The sequence below is a fragment of the Sylvia atricapilla genome, chromosome 1, assembly GCF_009819655.1.
Source record: "Sylvia atricapilla isolate bSylAtr1 chromosome 1, bSylAtr1.pri, whole genome shotgun sequence".
NCBI lineage: Eukaryota > Metazoa > Chordata > Aves > Passeriformes > Sylviidae > Sylvia > Sylvia atricapilla.
The window spans coordinates 136,990,491-137,010,707 of NC_089140.1; the positions used below are offsets into that span (position 1 = coordinate 136,990,491).

Here is a 20,217-nt window from a genome sequence, read left to right on the forward strand (position 1 = left end):
AAAAAAAAACCCCAAAAAACAACAAAAAAGAGTTGGGTATTTTAATCACTTAGGACTTTTAAGAGGAGTGGTTATTATTTTTTTTAAACTAGCACAGAAAAACAAATTAAATGTACTAGCCTTTGAATTACAGGAAGGGGCACTAGATTATCCACTAGTTCTTTCTGGCACTAAGCCCTGTATTTGTAAAACACATATTGAATCTTAAAAATTAAAAGTGTTGCTTCTCTTATTCAAAAAGAATGCCTTTCTTACTGACTCCTGAGACTAGTAACTAGAAATTCCCTCTTCTGTTCTTTACTGAGAACCAAGGACCTCTTCTATTCTGTATATATTCTGTAGATTGCTGGCATACCTAGATAATCAAGAGCAACACCTTTGAGATATTGAAGTCAGCACCAAGCACCCCATTAAATCTGAATTCTAAACGTCACATATCTGCTTTACCCTTTGAACCACTGGAGAGTGGTTCAAACCATGAACCACATGGATATCTGATACCAAATGAATGAGCGCCACATCCTTCCCCTTAGTGCCACATAACTAATTTGCTGAAGTTAAAACACTCCTGTGTTTCAAACTGCAGAAACATTCAGATATATTTATGCACTCAAAAGCATGAATACTTGCACCGAGCAAGATTCCTACTGCTAGAGCTGTACTGCTTTCAATTCTAGACCTAGGCTGGTATGACACTGAACTGAACCCTTTAGATAAGCATGAACTGATATGTGTGTAAAGAAACGCTGGGCCAAACTCTACTGATTTTTTTAAAAGAGATCATGTTGAAAAGGATTCACCAAACTTTAGTATTGATATACTATTGATTATTGAGTTTACATATGCTAAGATATCCAGAAAAAAACAAGGACATAGTTTTTCAGTGTGTTTCATATCTTTTAGAAAAAGAAATGTACAAAGAACTTTAAAAGAAACATGTGTGTCAAATCTTACCGAAAATGAGACCAGGAAATTTTGTTTCTTAAGTTGAAGCATAAGCAAGTATAAGCATAAAAATTATTTATGTAATTTCTTAATACACAGGTGTGTGTAAAATCACAATTTATAGAACTGTTGGTTTTGTTTTTTTTTTTTTTTTTCTGGAGGTTTTTTTGTTTGTGTTTTTGTTTTTTTTTTGGTTTTTTTTTGTTTTTTTTTTGAAAACCAAATGCTGCTCTTAGAGATGAGAATATGCTTTGGGATATGGCGTGGGTCTGACTGCTAGCCACCTGCTGTTTCCAGTAAATCAGCCAGTGAACAAGACATGACACGGCATTTTCAGCACTCCATGATCTGCACTACATGTATCTGAAATGAGCATTTGTTATTTAACTTCTCAAAAAAAAGACATCACGCTCTCCATTAACAGAGGCTGTACTGAAGATTCAAGAGGAAAAAAACATCTAAAAATATGATAAAACAAGAAATTATGAAATAAGAAGAATGTATAACATTTTTCCACAACACTATAAAATCCCATAGTCTACTTTTTACTTGGGGTTAATAAATATTATTAAAAAATAAAAGGTGATTGATAATCAGAAATACTTCAAATTGATTTTGCTATATCAATCTATGCTATTTGAAAAACTCAAAAGTCTTCAATTTACAGCTGAAAGAGACATAAAAATGTTTAAATAAATGTTTGTTCCATAGAAAATAAAAGTTGTCCTATAAGCAAATATAACTTGTTCTTAATCCTCATGTCTTTGCCTCTCGCTCTGCCACAAAACAATGAACCAAGAAGACTAGCTTAATAATGTTGGCTTTTACATGGAACACAAAATATTTATTATAATATTTATTTTTAATAAAATCAATGGAATTGCTGAATATATTGGCTAATACATATGAAAGCTTTGCTAGAGAACAGAAACAGAGTTTATAAAATTTACCAGTATTCTCTGGTTTTAGAACAAAATATCTTACTACTCTAGGAAATTCTAGTACCTTATTTGAACAGCCAGCTCATTATGCAGATTTCCCAGACTGGAGCAGATTTTAAGAAGAGTCCCTTACAGTGATTGTGATTTGTTTTAACACATAAATAAAACATACTGCAAAAACTGAAGTCACCAAAAGAAACGTTTGTTCATGATATTTGCCCAGAAAGTGATATATTTTAAATTATACAGTAAAAAGACAATACCAATTTTAAAATATCTATTATCTATTAAATTCTTATATGATGCCTTTACTAATATTAGTGGTAATGAGAGAATGTTATCTGAGCACCCTTAGCAATTGTCATGAAAAATATGAGTTGAAAAGTTTGCAAATACTCAGATCTAATAACTGATAAAAGATAGTAGGTCACTAATTCTCATGCTATAAATTAAGACTGATCTTTAAAGTATAGACTTATACTTTAAGAATGTATTTATTAGAAAGTTAACAAGACATGGGCAGGTGAAAGCAAGCTTAGGCTCCACAACTGAGCCAGTATTTTTTAGTCTCAACATTTAATACCCATCCTAGCATGATACACCAAACAAATATTGGGCCAACTGAGCTACGACACAATCTGATGATTTAATATTGCTTCAAATGTGGTTTTTTAAAATGTATTTTATCAAGATATTTTTTTAAATACCTCATTAGGAAACATTAAAAGGTTTGTGTTAACTGCTAACGTACTTTTAAAGGCTGTATAAATAGCAAATATGATCTACATTTGTAAATGAACATTAATGTATGATTTTTTCAGCTAAATAATTCAACCCTTTTCAGAATCTTTATTAGCCCTATCTGCAACTTATGAATGTGTGTCTGTAGAAATGCAAGTCATATACTATGAGAACAATTTACCTTTGCACATATAAAAGCATGTGCACAAAAGAACACACTGTTCAGTGGGTTTTTTTCTTATGAATATTTATTTGTTTTGTGTTTTCTTGATGTATTTAACCAGTATTAGTCCTCTGACAAATTCTTTATTTGATATTAACTCCTATGCTTTCTTTATTTAGCCTACTGCATTTTGTACTTCTCTGACGTAAATTTCACATGTTCAAGTTCATTTTGATTTATCAGCCTTATTTTGGAGTATACTGGTGTCCTTTAAAAAGCCTGTAACCCTCCAAATTGCTATTATTGATATTTATGTATAATTCTTCATCCATTGAGATATGGCAAAAATATTTAACTTTACCGAGCCTAGATCTAATGCACAAAAGATGTAACACAACATGACTTACAGAGACTAACCAGTAAACTATTCTTTGTGCGCCTTTTCCCCATTCAGCACATCACATATTTACAGACAACACTGAGTCTTTTTTTTTCTGCTAGTTTGTAATTAAAAAATACTTAGTTAAAAGAATTAATGGTTTTCATTCAGTAATTTTTCATCATTTACTCCATTATTTTTACATAGTTCAGAGATAACTGTCCCTATTACAACTTCCCAGCTGTCCCTTTCGTTTGTCCTCTGTTATTTTTTTTTCACCAAGGAACCAATTTTTTCTTGTTTTCACTTTCCTTGTAATGTAGTTACAAGCTCTCTCCATCATTGTCTTTTATATCCTTTGGTAATTGTAATTCAGCAACTGTGATAGACTTTCTTACTGTATTCTCAAAGCTTCTTAGTATTTTATGCTTTTATTCATTAGTCATGAAGTTCTTTTCTCACCTTTTGCAAAATTTCTTTCTGCTCTGTATATCTTTACGACTGCACCAGGAGCTTTAAAGGTCTCTTACTATGATTTATATCTTTCTTTTGAAATAGGATAGCCTGTTATTATGTACTTGATATATTCACTTCCACTTACTGCCAGATCTCCTGTGAATTATATTAAACCCTTCTATTTTGAAGTTGTTTTGGTGGTTTTTAATGCATGATGTCCTTCCTCTTAGTACTGGTCTTTAGTATTTACCCATAAACAGCAATAACATTCCATTCAAACTGCCTTAATCCTTCACATTTTTAGACAAATATTTCTTTTTGCATAGAAAAAAAAAATCTTAGTATGCCTATATAATGCCATTCTGCTCTTTCAACATTTTTCCAGATAAATTAAATCCTCCTTTTCATTAAATAGTCTTTTATACGTATCTAGTTTTCAGTTTTTCATAATACAAAGAATGCCTTGTTTTTCTACTTCAACATTCAATGTTGGCAGCATTAGTCTTTTCCTTTCCTTTTTCAAAATCCATATATATTAAACTATAATACCAAAAGATTTTTTTCTTAGCTCAACAAATATATATGCAAACACAGATATATACCTGATACTTTATACAGTACCTTCCTTTTTATCTATTTGATTTAGTACAAAAAACTCTCAATTAATATATATATATATATATTCTCTTGAATGACTCAGTTGGTTGTATTAAATGGTTTTCAATCTGAGCACCACAACATATACTCCTGCCATGAATTCTGAGCCACTAAAGTTTAAATCTATGTCCAGTGTTTCCAGGTGAACTCAAAGGAAAATCAGAGACCAGTAATTGCAAAGTAATCTAGATTCTACTGTGTAAACTGAACTAGGCTATTGAAACCACAGGGTTCATTTTACCTTTTTCCAGCATCAGTAGCAAGCTTTGCACAAACTAAGAGGAAAAGTCATATTAAAAAGATCAGACTTTTATTTAAATCAAGTTGCATCACTTTTGAACAGCAACACATACTTGAAATTACAAGTTTAACAATTTAAGCTTTATTTCTATGGAATCTTTATAGAAGAGAATAATAAAATGTGCTTCTCTACTTCACAGTTATGGTGAATCTCTGTTCAAAATCACCAAAACCAGATGGAATAGCAACATTTCTGTAACACTCCGATTTATACCTTTATACGCCTGATGCACAGAATACAGTAATAAAAATAATTTCCAGCACATCTAGCAAAGCTGTAGCTTCACAGTTAGTGAAATTTTCAGTATAAACCTAACTTTCAGCTACCTAGTTAAAGTCCATTAACAGCTGATGCAAGGTCTTGCTAGTAAATTCATTGTAATTCAAAGCAAAATGAAGAAATAATACTCTAATGACTGTTAGCCATTGCTTCTATCATAATCATCTCTCATTTCTCTCCCACAGGAGCTGAACTCTGCTTTAAATTGCATTCAACACTGTAGCATTTCCTTAATTCCACCTTATTACAGAATTGCCCATTTTATAATTAACTCTCTAGAAAAAACACATCTCAAAAATAACCAAAACACAAACAAGCAAAGATACAGGAATTTTGGGATTAAATATTATATTCTGTAAGTTATACAAGATTGAAAAGTTTAGTTAAAAAGCTGGAAGCTTTGTGGGAAGACAGGTATAGTGCTAAAGGTAATCTGGCCTCTGATATATTGCAGCTATGTTAATTGCCAAAGAGTGGGAACAGCCTTGTCCTCACAGATGGATGTGATAAAAGAGTGAGTTAGGTTGTAGACTGTTAGTTGGAATTTGTTGGCTGTGCTGTGAGGAGGAAGGGACAGGCAGTCGTGTGAGGGATAGAAAGGGTAAGATGTTGTACGAGGGACAGACAGGGTTAGGTGACTGTGCTAGGGATAGGAAGCAGAGAGCTGGAACTGCAGAAGGAAGAGAAAAGAAGGAGAGAAAGAGACAGCTGTGTGGAGCTGCCATGGGAGGTTACATAGAAAACATATGATGAAAGACTTCTAGATAACATGGTGCTGATGCTTGAAGCCTTCTGAAATTTTACTGAAGCACTCTGAGTGTTGTGGTTGTTTCTACAAAGGCAAAGCTTCAGTTCAGAATTGTTTTGATTCTTTTCCTTGAAAGGCATAGTGTCAGTTAGTAAACAGAAAATAAGCCTTATTCAAACAGTCTTTCACCTTACCCTTAACTTCTCTTAGGACATTCAGGACAGCACATTCTTGCTCAGAAAATAGAGATGATGGTTCAAGTTTGTCCTCTGGCATAAAAAATAATGGGGAAAAGAATTCCTGCAGCAGTGTAATATATCCACATGAAAGATGTCGAAACCTGTGTTATATGCTTCAGGAAGAAAGAGTATGTACTATGGCAGTAGGTAATTTTTCTGCAGATTCAAAGACACTAGCCTAGATACCAAAAAGGCTGATGGAGAGCTATGAAGCTACTAACAACTTATGGACTATTACAGAACTATCTAAAAAGCTTACTCAGCAAAGAAAAAAGAATGGAGTCCACTTAATTAAGATATATTTTCATTAATAAGCTTTTTCCTAGAAGATAGACTATGAAAAAGTCTCATAAAACAACCAAATAAAGTTGCCATTGAAAGTATGGTTTAGATCTTATCATTAGGATTAAACATTAGATAATGTCAGGTGAAATCACTTAATCAGAGAATGATCAATGTTGGAACATCTTTAAGGTCATCAAGTCCAACCATCTATCCAGCACAAGAACTCTAACCCCTAAGCCACTAAATTATATCACTCAGTGCCACATCAGACATCTCTTAAATACCAGCTGGGATAGTGATTTCACCACGTCCCTTTTCCAATGCATGATCACCCTAACAGTGAAATTTTGTATGATCTATGTATGCAGAAGAAATAAACACACAGTAAATGCACATGACTGGTTTATTTTCAGTTTTAATGACTGTTAGGTTATGGCCAGGAAGTTGTGGATTGTCATTTGTCACATACATATTGTATGACACGTAATTATAAAAAATTTTTCTGACACCAGTTTGACATTATGTTGATCCTTAATATAATGGAACTGCATTAGCAGATTCAAAGAATTAATTGTTTGTTTTAGTCACTGGTTCATTATACAAATGAATTTGTACCCTAAACATCCTAATAGGATATTCACATGCAAAACAGATGGACAATCACAAAAAGAAGCATCTGTTTGTGAAGTTATGATTAGCCTGTAGGGCCCTTATAAATAATGTTTTATCCTGTCAGAATTTAATAATGAATGCAAAAGAATTCCATCCATGTATTCAAAATATTATACTTCTAGCTGTTGCAGCCTGAGACATAAAAGATGGAATTATGAATGCATGTAGCTTACTCAATGTACAAAACATACTGAAATTTTTAATTCAGAATCTAGAAATGAGAGTGATTTGGGATTATCTCTTTAGGGGTCAGTGTTCTCCCAAAACATACCATTTACTTTGCTAAATAAAGTAAACATGGACTCAGAAGATATGAGAAGAAAACATGAAGTTTTAATTACTCTGGAATGACAAGTGAAACAATTATATGTTTCACAGTTTAGTTGCTCTTTGGGGTTTGGGTTGGTTGTGATGTTTTTTTCCCTGCCTGTTTTGAGATTTATGATATCCTAATACACTTTCCCCCACTATACAGCTCACTCAGCATGAAACTTATTTACCACTTAAGTCACTGATGTTTCAGTCACAAGAGCAATATCTCTGTTACTACTCCAACAATTGCCATCCTGAGACTACAGAGAATGACCATGTCAAAACAAGTGTAGAATTCTGCTGGAGTAAGCACACTGAAAGTGCTTCTCTGTTAAATCATCAAGCCATGTTCCTACCTCTATTTTATCCTCCCAATCTGCTGTAAAGGACTTCAATTTTCTTTGCTACTTTTGTTTGTTTTTGCTACATTTTTTAAGTATTCATTAGTTAAATCCCCCAAGTCTAGACTATTATTTACCTGGTTTCTACAAAGCAGAGATTCAAATAAGCCACACTGGAAGCACTCTGGGCTATTTCATCAAAGGAAGATTAAAGTGACCCATGGAAGCACAAAAGCAGTAGATTTACAGGCTTAGACAAATCTTTGTCCAAGAAGGATGTGGGAAAACCAGAATACTTCTCTTGAATCTTTATATGCAAGAAAACTGGTTTCAATTTGTTTCTGAATGTTGATAAGACTTTGTGAAATAATACAATCCTAATCTCTGTTGAGAAGAATATACGTAAAAAGCCCATCCAATATATAACTGCTCATTTGATAACTGCTGGTGAATATCTGTTTGGCTCCAGATGAGAATAACTTCATGCATATTAAAAACTACTATCAGGATAATTAAAACATGCAACTTCAGAAAGGGCTTACAAATGTTTCCTTTTGCAGTACTCCTGAACATAGGAAAAGCAAGAAATTAGGAGCAGCTTCAGAAAAGTTTCCTCAAAGGAAGTGCTTTTAACCATTTTTTGCAACAGCAACAACCAAATACTGTCTTCCTGACATTGTGTACATTAATCAAAATAAAATATTTCATACAATCACAAGAATGCATTAAATTAAGGATACAGTATAAAAAATATGAAGGAAATAAAATCACTTTGTGAAGTTTCTACACCTATTGTAAAAGGGGAAAAAAATTAGAGCTTTGCATGGGTACTGTTGTTCAACATACAAGTACCTGAGAAGGCAACAGATCAGGCTTTATTTTGACAATGAAGTTTTATTCCTTGAAGAAACAATATTTGCCTCTCTGTGTGCCTCACTGTTCTCTTCAACTTTTGTGTCTTCTGCGTGCTAACATGGGAAGAAAAAATGCTTGGGTTTCACTCTCATCTCTTCCTGATGCAGTTCTTTTGTGACTGAGTAAATGCCTGAGCCAACACAAGGTAGGGGATGAGTCAGAAATAGAAGTTGGAACATGTTTTTTTTTTTTTTTCAAAAGCAGGATCACAGTGGCCATGTAAATTGTTTATTTATACCACAATGGCATACTTTGTACCAAAGGCCATACCATTGCCTATCCATGAGGAAGACAGAGTGCAGGAGACGTTTGGAGCTCAAACAGACAACTAGTAATAATAAAGTCTTGATTCTGACTGAAAACGATGATTTCTAAATTAGGAAAAAATATAAAAGCTTTTTCCTCCCATGAGGACCGTCCACATAGGTTGTTAAAACTCCGTGTTTGGATAAAGGCCTGAATAACCTTGCCTCACCTGAGAGCTGAGTCTGCTTCCAGCAGTAGATTGGACAAGTCAGCTCCTGAGCTCTCTTCCATGCTGAACTATCCTGCTTATAAGGTTCTGTCATTCTGTCTTGTTTTTCCTTACAACCTGGTTATGTGGACACATATGTAACATATTGAATTCCAGGATTAAACTGGATTTATGCCTTTGCTTCACTTGTATTTCCATGGATACAACACTAGACTTAGACTTAGTGGCACTAAGTCTAAATGCCACAAAGTAACTTTTATGGGCACAAGACTTCAAGGTCTCTACCCTTAAGTGACTGATTTTCATCTTGTAACTCATGTTTAAATGTGTCTATTCTGCCTGCAAAGTTTGAGGCACGTTTGTGACTGCACTTTGAACTAAGACCTGAGAAATGAATGCAGAAAATCCCATCAAAACTGGGTACTCACTATGGAAGGTTCTTCTATTTCTTCAGAAACATACAAGAACAAATAGTTCAAAGTAGCATCAGAAAAGCCTCCACATCTACTGTTAAACATATGATTTGATATTTTATTCCTCTCTTAGATTCAAATCTTTCTCATATTTCAGTAAGAATTTTGAGAGTACCAGATGTAAAGCCAGTTTCAAAGTCCTTTTCAGATGGTGACTGCCAGATAGAATCACACAATAGAACAATGGAAAACATGTCATTAACCTCCACAGTCACTTGCAACAAATTTCCCTCCTAAACACTATCACTGTCCCTAGCCCTACACAGTACAGAATGCATTGTGCTTCTTGGAGGGTTCCAAATGACCTCATGCAAATGCCACAGGTGAAATGCTGAGTCACCAAGAAAAAATTAAATCACAGAAGCATACAGTAAAGGACAGAAATACCTGAGTTCTATGGAAAGCTTTTGTTACCAAGAAAGCAAAGAACTTCCATTTTTGTTCTCAGTCCTTCAGAAAAAGATAAAAATGATAACACACAATGGACAGCTTTTCAAAGGCTCAAACCAGATAATATTTTTAGCATTGGTATTCTTCCTATCCCACAGTTAGGCATTATCTCTGTTACCTTCTGTTCCCTGTTTTAAGGATTTAGGTACTCCAAAACTTGGCTGCTTTTGGCAGTGACTTTATTATTATTATTATTATTATTTATTTATTTGGGCTTTTTTGGGGCGTGTTTTTTTGTTGTTGTTATTTGCAGTTAAATCCAGTAAAAATAATTCTATCCACTACCAGTAAACAAATACTCTGATAATTACAGGAGGTTTTTATGACTGCAATTTGCAGTCATACCTATGTATTGAATAATTTTTTCTACCTATTTGGCTACAACTACATTCTTCTGAAATCATTTTTCCTATGATAAGCAGTACCAATTTTGCTACTATTCTTTAAATGTAAATTCAACTATTATCAAAATACAAACTTTCTCATCTGGGGCTTTCAGTATACTTATTAAAATCATATTACTCATTACTCATATTACTCATAAACATTACCTTCCTGAATCCTTCCTCTGAGCATTAAACAAAAATTTAAAAACTTTGTATTAGTGAGAAAACAGTAATAATTATCTAAAGCAGTGTCAACAGTCTTCATTACTAAAAAACAGACTTATACTTGTCACTTTCTAATTTGAAGTGATTTTTCAAGAAAATAAATAATGCTGAGCCTGAGGTGGGACTTTTTTTTCCTCCTATTTAAATATCTTATGAGAACCTCTGCTTCTTGTCTTGTCTGTTTTGGTTTTTTTTCCTTCAACATAGTATTACTTTCATTGGTGCTTGTACTACTGCGGTGTGATTTTCTATCCCTATGCTGCCACATTTATGTCAGGGAGAGCTTTTCCTCTGTAACCTTTGACATGAGCATTATTTAATCAAGTACATTGACTGAAAATTTGTCCAACCTGCTCAGGCACTGGATAAATAAAATAACCACTTTGCTAAAAAGATCTGATTGAGAATCTGTTTTATTATTGCATGTGTCTGTCGAAGGTTGCCATAACAGTACACTTAAATTTTAAATGCCTCCTAAAGGTTAATTTTATTGTAACCAAACTGGCAAAAAAAGTAACCATGTGCATATCTAACATGGACAAGAGCATTTTCTTCACAGAAAAAAACCCCAACCCCAGATAATACCCTTTTCCATAACAGATACTATCTGCTTGCTCACCCTCACTTTACTTATCACTAGTTAGTATATTCTTCACTAATATTTCTTGCAGGTTCTGTTTATCACTTTGCTCTTTGATAGCACTAGTAAAATGGGATTAAGAGTCAGAAAATGCTAATTAACAACCAAGCTCTCCAAATATGGAGGAAGAACAGCTGTCAACTTGTGTATTGGTTTGGCATGGCCTGTTTTTTGGTAGACAAAATCTAGATCTTATTTATTTTCAGTTTTTAGCTTTGTTGAAAAAAAATGGGGAAGATAATTCCTTCAAACTAATAATTTTCCTTCAGTTTCACTTCCAAAATTTAATTGAATTGCCATAATTCAACTGTAGTTGGCAAATGTTAGAATATGCAACGAAACAACAAGAACCCCGAAGGACATCTATGCAATTTTTTACTGTTATTTAAATGAAAATGGCCTATCAAGATTTTCTTGAGAGAAAAGACTGGCATATGTGAAATATTTTAACAACTGACTAGAAAACTACAGAAAATTAGCACTTCATAAGGAATTCCAAGTCTTGTCTCATGGATAACCCCAGACTATTCACTTGATCAATAATCTGCCTCTTTATTTCAGTTAGAAACAAAAAGTAGGGATATTTTTATAAAGAGCAGATGTGCAGAAGAAAAAATTGAGGATTTCTTTAAAATCAATAGGTATAATAGTTATACAAAGTGCCAAAGTTTCTAAGAAATAATTTTATAATAATACTTATTATCCAGATCAACTAGTCAGTTTTTCATAATTTTGAAAATTAGGTAAGTTTTGTGTGTTTTTTTCCAGAATGAAAGAAAGAACCTGGGTTTAGTTTTAGATTAGGTCTAGTCTAAAGGCATATTTAGTACTACCACTCTAAATCTAATTAACAAATTATTGTTAATTAAGCTTCCCAAAGCTTTTTTTCCCAACATATGGGGGGATATTTTTCCATAATTGAACACATCAGTCCAATTTACAGAATATAAATGAAAAGTAAAAAAAGAATATGCTCTCAGTCTGCTTCTCTACATGAGCAATTATTAAATTAGCATTGTAAATTTTTGTTTTGTAAACAGATAATGGGAATTTCCATATATAAAGTAATCCTATTATATAATTTGAATGCAGCCTTGTATTTGTAGAACAAAAAATGAAATCATTGTTTGAAGCTCATAAATGAAAAAATAAAACACATTCACGAAAAATCAAATGCACATTTAGCTACTCAAGTGATTCATAATGTCTGTATGCCATTGATGTTACCTCACTAATTATTAAAAATTATTATTTAAAATTTATTTTAGCTGACAGCTAGTTCAAAAGATTTCAGTGTAAGAGCTTGAAAAATTCAATGGCAATTAAGTAATATTCTAATACAGGTAATTAACTATGTAGGTGGCAGTATAAATTAACTCAAATTATAAAACACTATTTGCTAAAGCTTAGACTAAGAGTATACACTTTTATTACAACCTGAAGGAGTAAAAATATATTACTTATAACCAACACATATAGAAACCGAGTCTGATGCTTTTAAAACAATATAATTATCTAATTTTAAATCTTTCCTTATAATAAAATCAGAACCATTTTATTTGATCTATGTTACATTTGGAGGGGGTTTACACTGGTATGAAGAAAACAAGTCTCTACCGTAGTAAAGCATCCCCCACAACCCCAGCAGGTGTTTTCAGATAGGGAAAGAGTTTCAGTTTACTTTTAGACATTTTAGGAAGTTTAACTAGATAGCTCTGTATTTTTCACACAGTAATTGGCTCAGGGCCAAGAGATAAGCATCTATTGGACCTTGTCACCATTCTTCAAACCCTGTACCTCTATCGGCTGCAAGCCAAATTATCCTTCCTAGAACATTCAGTATTTAGGGAGGAGCACAAAAGGAAGTAAAGGTTTTTTCGAGTGTTTTAGCAAGGTGTCAGAGGTTTCTCAGACACCTGCGTGCAGCTTATTTTTTTTCTGTAACATTTGTTATTTTTTTTATTTATTAAACCTTTTGCTTTACAAAACACCTCTGAAGAGCAACCTCGCTAATTAATTTTTAACCACTTCTCTGCAAAGGCTGCACTCTCAGAGATTGATACACTAGCATGTGGTTTATAAGACTCTGGCCATGTGCTAACCTGCATCACTCTACTGACCTTAATGTATATAGCCAAGTAATCCTATCACCTTGTTGTTCACAAGCCTCTGTCTGAGATTTATGGGTTTGTACACAACTTCTTTTCCATGAATCAATAGCATATTTAAACCAATAAAACAAACACAAGGATTTGTCATATTGATGTTTCTTGACTAGTGTGATGCTGTGTTACCATAAAACTACCAGACCAGAAAGCAACAAAATGTATAATTTATTTTTCCTATTTAACTGAATTTTATCTTGAAAGAGGGTATTCACTATTTTGTTTCTTGTATTTGTGTTACAGCATCTACATAACACATCAACACTGAGATTAAGAATTGCAGAAGTCAGACTAGCAAAAATATTATTACTACTGCTAAGTCAACAAGCAAACAAACTCTCAAAAACTCACCTAAAAGGTGCTATATTTTGAGTAAAACCAGAGCCAAAAAGTACTGCGACTACTCAGCTCAGGGTGTTTTATCCCACAGATCAGGATGAATATCTCTAGGTAAGTGTATCACAAACCATATCCATATTATTTAGAGACCATTTAGAGTTCTCTGTACAGAAACTCCTCCAAAGCCAACCCATGACCAACAGGTGTGGTCAGTGCTAATTCCCCCTAGCTCTGTGCTGAAAGCCTCCATGCCACTCACTTTCTGACATTATGAAACTATCTGAAGGCTTCACTAATCCTTACCAGTACAACAGTCCTTTTCCATTCTGTTTTTAAATGTACACACTTTTAATATGGTAAAGGCTAAATGGTTACACACATAGACAATGAGGCAAATGAGTCTACAGTGCTCTTCAGAATATATTTTAAATATATTTTAAAACCATTTTACAGCTGCAATTGGTATATCAACATTTATGCCATGGTCACAATTATTACTGTGAGGGTTTTTTTTTAAGAAAGATTACATATTCACAAAAGGAAAAGCAACAAAAGTTGTATTTTCAATTTTCATCATCAGTGGGCTTTTTTAAATCTCATTAAAATTGCAATATTTGACTCACCCTATTGTAGGTGGTTCAGAGCCTTCTATTTCCAAATAATCATATTTTTCTTCCATTTGGAAATCTGTAAATATTAGTGAGATAGTATCACCAGGCTCTGCCACAATTGTCCATGTGCAATCTGCATTATTATGATATTCATTAGGAAAGTTGGGGCTCGAGATGATCCCACTTGATCCTCTCATAGTTCCTCCACAAGCATCCTCAGCTGTAAAAAAAAAAAAAAAAAAAATTAAAATCACTCTTTAAAAATGTATACTTTCTTGCTGAGCATAGAAATTCATTACTGTATAGGTGAACAATTGTTTAAGACTATTTAACATGTTTGACTTGGAATGTTGCTCCAAAATTAAGGTGTTCAAAAAGTAATTGCTTCAAGTTACAATTACTTAGGGTTTATTTACTTGTGCCAGCATATATTTTTATAATCTACTATTTATTAATTATAAATCTGGATTAGCATTGTGTCAGTCACATTATAATCGCTTGCAAAAATGTCCGTTTCCTCTTTTTGCTTTAATCAAAAAATGTTTTCATAAACCAAGTTGAGTTTAATCCCTGTCAAAAAGCAGTCTGACATGTGATGTGCACCAGTCACATTATACTGAGAAAAGAAGCATGAAAATCTTACCCCTTATTTACTAATTGTATTGTCATATTTTATTTTACTGAGTATATAGTCATTAGGTTTATTCTTGAGAAATCATTTTCTCATTTTCAAACAGGTGATCAGTTTTCAAACCAAAGTTATTCATTCAACGAAATCAAAAATGAGTGATTTCCTAATGCAAGATACTTTCACAATTAAGAGGTTTACATCACAGTAATAAGTTTTAATAGATCAAATATTTAGGGTTTTACCATAGGCATGCATTTTTCATGTCATATGAATAACTGTGAAACTATTTGACCAATTATCACAATTTCTTCTTTCTTAAAAGTGACTCTGAAACCAAAATTACTATATTTTTTAGCATGTGATCTTATGCTGAATATATCAGGTAAACATTATATATTCACAAAATCAGTTCTAAAAAACCTTATTCTATGATGAAACAATTCTCAAATGACTGATGTTTGGTATCTTCTTCATTAATAGCAAATATATGCCTAAAAAATAATTTTGGGGGATCTTATGTTAAAATTATTTCTGTATTAGAAATTTAGTGCTTTTTCTTTCAAAAATGGAAATACCTTTCAAATTACTTGAATGGAAATATCATATTGCAGTACTTATTCAGTTTATTACCCAAATGTTTGAAGCGTATTTGAAAAGCAAGTCTTGTTTCTGCTCAATTAGAGTGCTAGCATGAATAAAACTTGCCCTAGAGTCTGAAAATCCAGTCAATACTGATGAAAAATTAATGATAAGTATAGAACAAAAAGCAACTTTAAGCAGTATAAGATCACAGAACAGAAAGTGTAAAGAATTCTGACAGACATAATGGCTCACTTCTAACAGAAAAAAAAATCATGACTCTTTATTACAAAGGTTTCAGAGTTTAAAATGCCAGGTTTTGTCTCTCAAAAATTCTGCCAAATTATGCCATGGCCAGGTAAAAACAAAACCAACCAACCAGCCAACCAAACAAAAACCCAAACAATCCCAACAACCCCAAAAACAAAAACCTCATCCAAAAAAACAACCACTTAAATTTATTCTTACTAATTAGCCTTAGCACTCTGAACCCACTAAATATAATAAAACTGAGAAACCTCATTGGTTTCACATCACAGGTTCTGGTCCCATAATGTGAAAGGAATAATAAATATATTTATATTAAAATGAACAACATAATATTTTCATGCATTACAGACATTCAGAAAAATAATTTGAAATTGCTGTATTACAGTAGCAAACTTTCCTACTGTATTGCAGAACTCATGTCTTACTTTTCACAAATGAATTACAGAGAAATATACCTTGGTTCCTAGAAATATAACAAACTTTTACTAACAGTGTTGCTATAGTATACCAAAACTTAAAGAATTGTTGTGGCACTGTTAAAAAATATAAACAATCTCAATGAGTGTGTCCTTTATTCTGAGCCACAGCTGTTTAGAGACGTTTCCAAAGTGTGATTTTGCTACCATCAGCAAAATGGCCTAAACAAATCATAATGGGTTTTATTGTGATTAATGTAGCAAATTTGCTACAAATATAATTAATATTATCTACATTTAAGTGCTGCATATATAACCAAAAGCACACTGGATATCACCTTAGTGTATTGCAAGCATTAGAACAATAAAAAACAGAATTATTGCACTTGTGATCTTGTTTTCCTCCACCCACAGTATCATTTGCTTGAATAAAGTCTTGCAATTAGATCCCCATAGGTAAAAGCTCCCATCTGTGAGAAGACTGAAAAGCATTATGCCCATGCAAATGTTTGGTGCCTTAAGTTGTGAAGACAGTGTAAAAAAAAGATTTGATCTTCAAGAAAATTGACAAACACTGTTGACAGGCGTTCTACCACTAACTTCATAGTGCACAAGACCCTGACAAATAAAAGAGAATGTAGCAATTATATCTTGAGCCACCTGCTTTTAGCACCCCTATTCTATCACAATTGAAGTAGCATAATTTCTTAGATGTCAGCTATGAAATGTCACAAATAAAAGACTAACTGGTGTGGGAACATTTAGGAAGAGTAACAGTGGCTGATCTTCAGCAATGTGCAGCAAGCCCAGTACGGAGATGTGAACATGGAAGAGAGGAAAGATAAGCTTTGCTGGAGTTTTGGTACAGAACCACAATAATCTCTTTCCCTGCCTTTCTGTAACTTTCTGAATAACATCTAACAAACTACCAAGGTAGGAGTCCTCAAAGACATTTAAGTGCCTAACCTTCTTTTCCCATGGGAAAAGACAAGCCCATTCATGGGATTGTTTTCGCTTAAGGACCACAGTATACTTGGTGACTAAAGCACTAGGCTGGGGAAACCCAGTGTGCGCCTCAAGGACATTTAATCTTGGGGAAAAATAATCTGTGGTGCAAATTTATGTTTCAGGGAGCAAAACAGCAGGAGTAACATGAACCCGTGAAGAGTGAATTTTGCAGGGAGCAAGGACAGTGTGGCAGTGACCTGGGTCTAGCTGGAGTTGGTGCCAAATCATCAAGTGTGCTGCTTCTCCTGTCTTAAGCACCCATCCTGATGACTAGATGCCAAATCACAGCCTATTTTTGAACATGTGGAATGGTGGATGAAGTCCATGAAATGGAAAAATAATATCTGTCTGTGAAAGGATGGAAGATAGTAGTTAATGAGAACATATTTATCTGTTTGTGGGTTATCAAGAGGGTTTAAGGATATAGTTTAGGTTGTATGTGTATTGTGCTGCATGTTCCCACACCCAATACATGCTTAAAATCACTGCAATCAAAATGTAGTAGCTAAACAGTGGTTAGGCACTAAATGCCTTGAAAGAACTGTGTATATCCCAAAACTTTTAATTTCCAGTTATCAAACATGAAGAAAAACATTCACAGACATTTTAAGAAGATAATACTTCAGTTAAGACTTGATAGAATCTGACATTGTTCAATTAAAAATACATATCTAATACTGATGTTTTTTAAAAATCTACTTTTAAAATTCATCTCCATACTTTCAAATTAAATTGATTTGGTTATGTACTGGGAAATTTTATCCAATACCAATCTTGCAAATGTGATATGAAGGCATAAATGCAGAAAATACACTTACAGCCAAGATGTCATTTTTTCTAACATATTTCTCTGATCCTAACCATATGCTGAAAGGGGAAGATTTTTCAAAGTGATATGCAAAAGGAGACTTGGCATTAAAAAGCTTTTCAAGGTATTATGAATTCAAATTAAGATCTCTGAATATGCATAAGGGCTCTTGTGCAGAGGGAGTATCACTGATACTATGATGAGTGATGATTATGAAAGTAATGTTTTGGGGGTTTGATTTTTATTTTTCTTTTTGTGGGTATAGATTGTTTCTATTTATGTTCACAGATACCTGCAGTTTTTCTTTCTTTTCATCTCTTCCTTGTAAAATCTTATGAGTAAATGCCCATTAAAAAAAAAAAAAAAAAAAAAAAAAAAAAAGTGAAAACTCTACATGTTCAAATAATCTCCAGTGAAATCTGATTTAATAAAATTTTATCCTTTTTGTTTCCTGGTTTACTGTTCATTGTTCATTTTTCCTAATAAATTTTGTAAATATATTTCTCTAGTTATGTCCTATTTATTTTTTTGCTTATTCTTGTAGCTTTCAGTGATATTCACAATAATGTTGCATAAATATTGAATCGTAAATTTCAATAAAGTGGATGATCAAAGACAGGCAATGTCATCAGTGATTTATAGGACACGCAGATTTGTGGACCTCATTGAGAATTCAATAAGATTGCATAATAGATCAAGCTTTAATCCGGTACACAATGTATCATATTATCTTATCTATCTAGATATTTATAGCTAACTAAACAGTTAAATTTTCTGCACATCCTATACTGCCTTCATTAAAAAAAACTCCCAGCTTCTATTAAATTTCCTATTCTGTTTCTTCATTGGCTGTGCTACAATCAGCAGAATAGAAACTATACAGGCTGAAGTGAAAAACACCTTAAAATTTAAACTCAATTTTTAAGTCTGTAGTATTACAGTCTGATAATGAAACTTGCAAATGAGCACACGAATAGGCACAAAAATCTTTAGGAAGTTCCATAGGCAATGTCAGCTCCCTCTGTTTCCTCCTTTGCACAAACACTTACTCCTTTTGTTCCCTGCCCACCTTTCATGGAGACTCTGTGTATGTCTACTGCAGAAGTCCAGCAGTGTCAGCAGTTTTGCTATGGCTCTGTGATTATAATAATGTCATTGATCTTTGATCCCATGTGAAGTCTCAATTCTTGGGTTTCTCATGCCACATTTGCTTGTGTACAGACACTTGAGAGCTGTTTCTGGTCACTCCATGTCATCGAAAACAGTGCAAGAAAATCAGTTGTCAGTCTGTTCTGTGTGTGCTCTGCCTGATCCTCTGCTCCTCTACAAACCTTCAAGCTTTGGTAACCAACCACAAAAACCCAGTGGGCCTGGGTCAAAGACCTTCCTATTAGGTTAGCAAGATCTTGCTCTGCTAAATAAAAACTAGCTCTTCAATTTAGTCTCAACAATGTAATGTTTAGAGTCAGACAATAAATGGATGGGTCTATACAGTATAGAGAAGAGTCTCTGTAGTATAATGCCTATTATATTTATTTTATATAATATACTGATACATTCTAAAAACTGCAAATATAATGCAAGATAAATATAGAAGTATATAATATCTGAGAAACACTTATATGTTGACTTTTCTACAAATCTATAGCAATGAAAAAATTTCAGCCTTTCCTCATAATTTATGCACAAGAATAACCTTACAAATTTCAGAAATTTAAATATAAAGATTGCAACACATCTGTCAAGTGAAAATCTTTCAGGATAGGTTTGCAAAAGATTTGTTGTCCTTGACTAACATAAAGTTCATCCAGCTTTTGAGTAGAGGGACATGAAACAGTTCTTGAGGACAAATGGAACTCTTATTTTCTGTATTGATTTGTAAAACTCACAGATTTTAAATTCCAAATAAACCCAGTGATGACAATAAATTGACATGATTCACATCTTCAAATCTCTCACTTTTCACTTTTGTGCTGTGTACCTGTAAAATTTATAAGGATTTGACAGCCATCAAAAAAAAAAAAAAATCAAATAATGCATCTGTAGCTAAGGTGAGGAGCTTAAATGGTGCTTGAACATAAGTTAAACGGAAAAAATTGCCTTCCCACCTACCACCTTTGAGATAGAACCACAAAAATTACCCACGCCAGGGGAAAACACCATAATACCCACACAGCCTGTGCGTGCCTGGAGGCCTGTATCGGGCAGCACGGGGTGAGCCGTGAGGAAGGCGGCCGGGGCGCCCCGACCGGCGCTGCAGGCTGGCCGCGCTGGGGCACGGCGGGGCCGGGCGGGCTTTAATGTCAGTGCTGGGGCTCAGCAGGGCCGGGCGGGCTTTAATGTCAGTGCTGGGGCTCAGCGGGGCCG

At 33.6% G+C, this 20,217-nt stretch overlaps 1 protein-coding gene across 2 annotated transcripts in view; it reads right to left on the reverse strand.

Annotated features, from left to right (window-relative positions):
* CSMD3 (CUB and Sushi multiple domains 3) overlaps nucleotides 1-20,217 on the reverse strand; it is a 580,968-nt gene that overhangs the window by 384,299 nt on the left and 176,452 nt on the right. For both annotated transcript variants that reach the window (XM_066334988.1, XM_066334980.1), the window contains exon 5: nucleotides 14,151-14,358. In XM_066334988.1, the coding sequence (XP_066191085.1) occupies nucleotides 14,151-14,358 (208 nt within the window). The remainder of the gene's footprint in view (nucleotides 1-14,150; nucleotides 14,359-20,217) is intronic.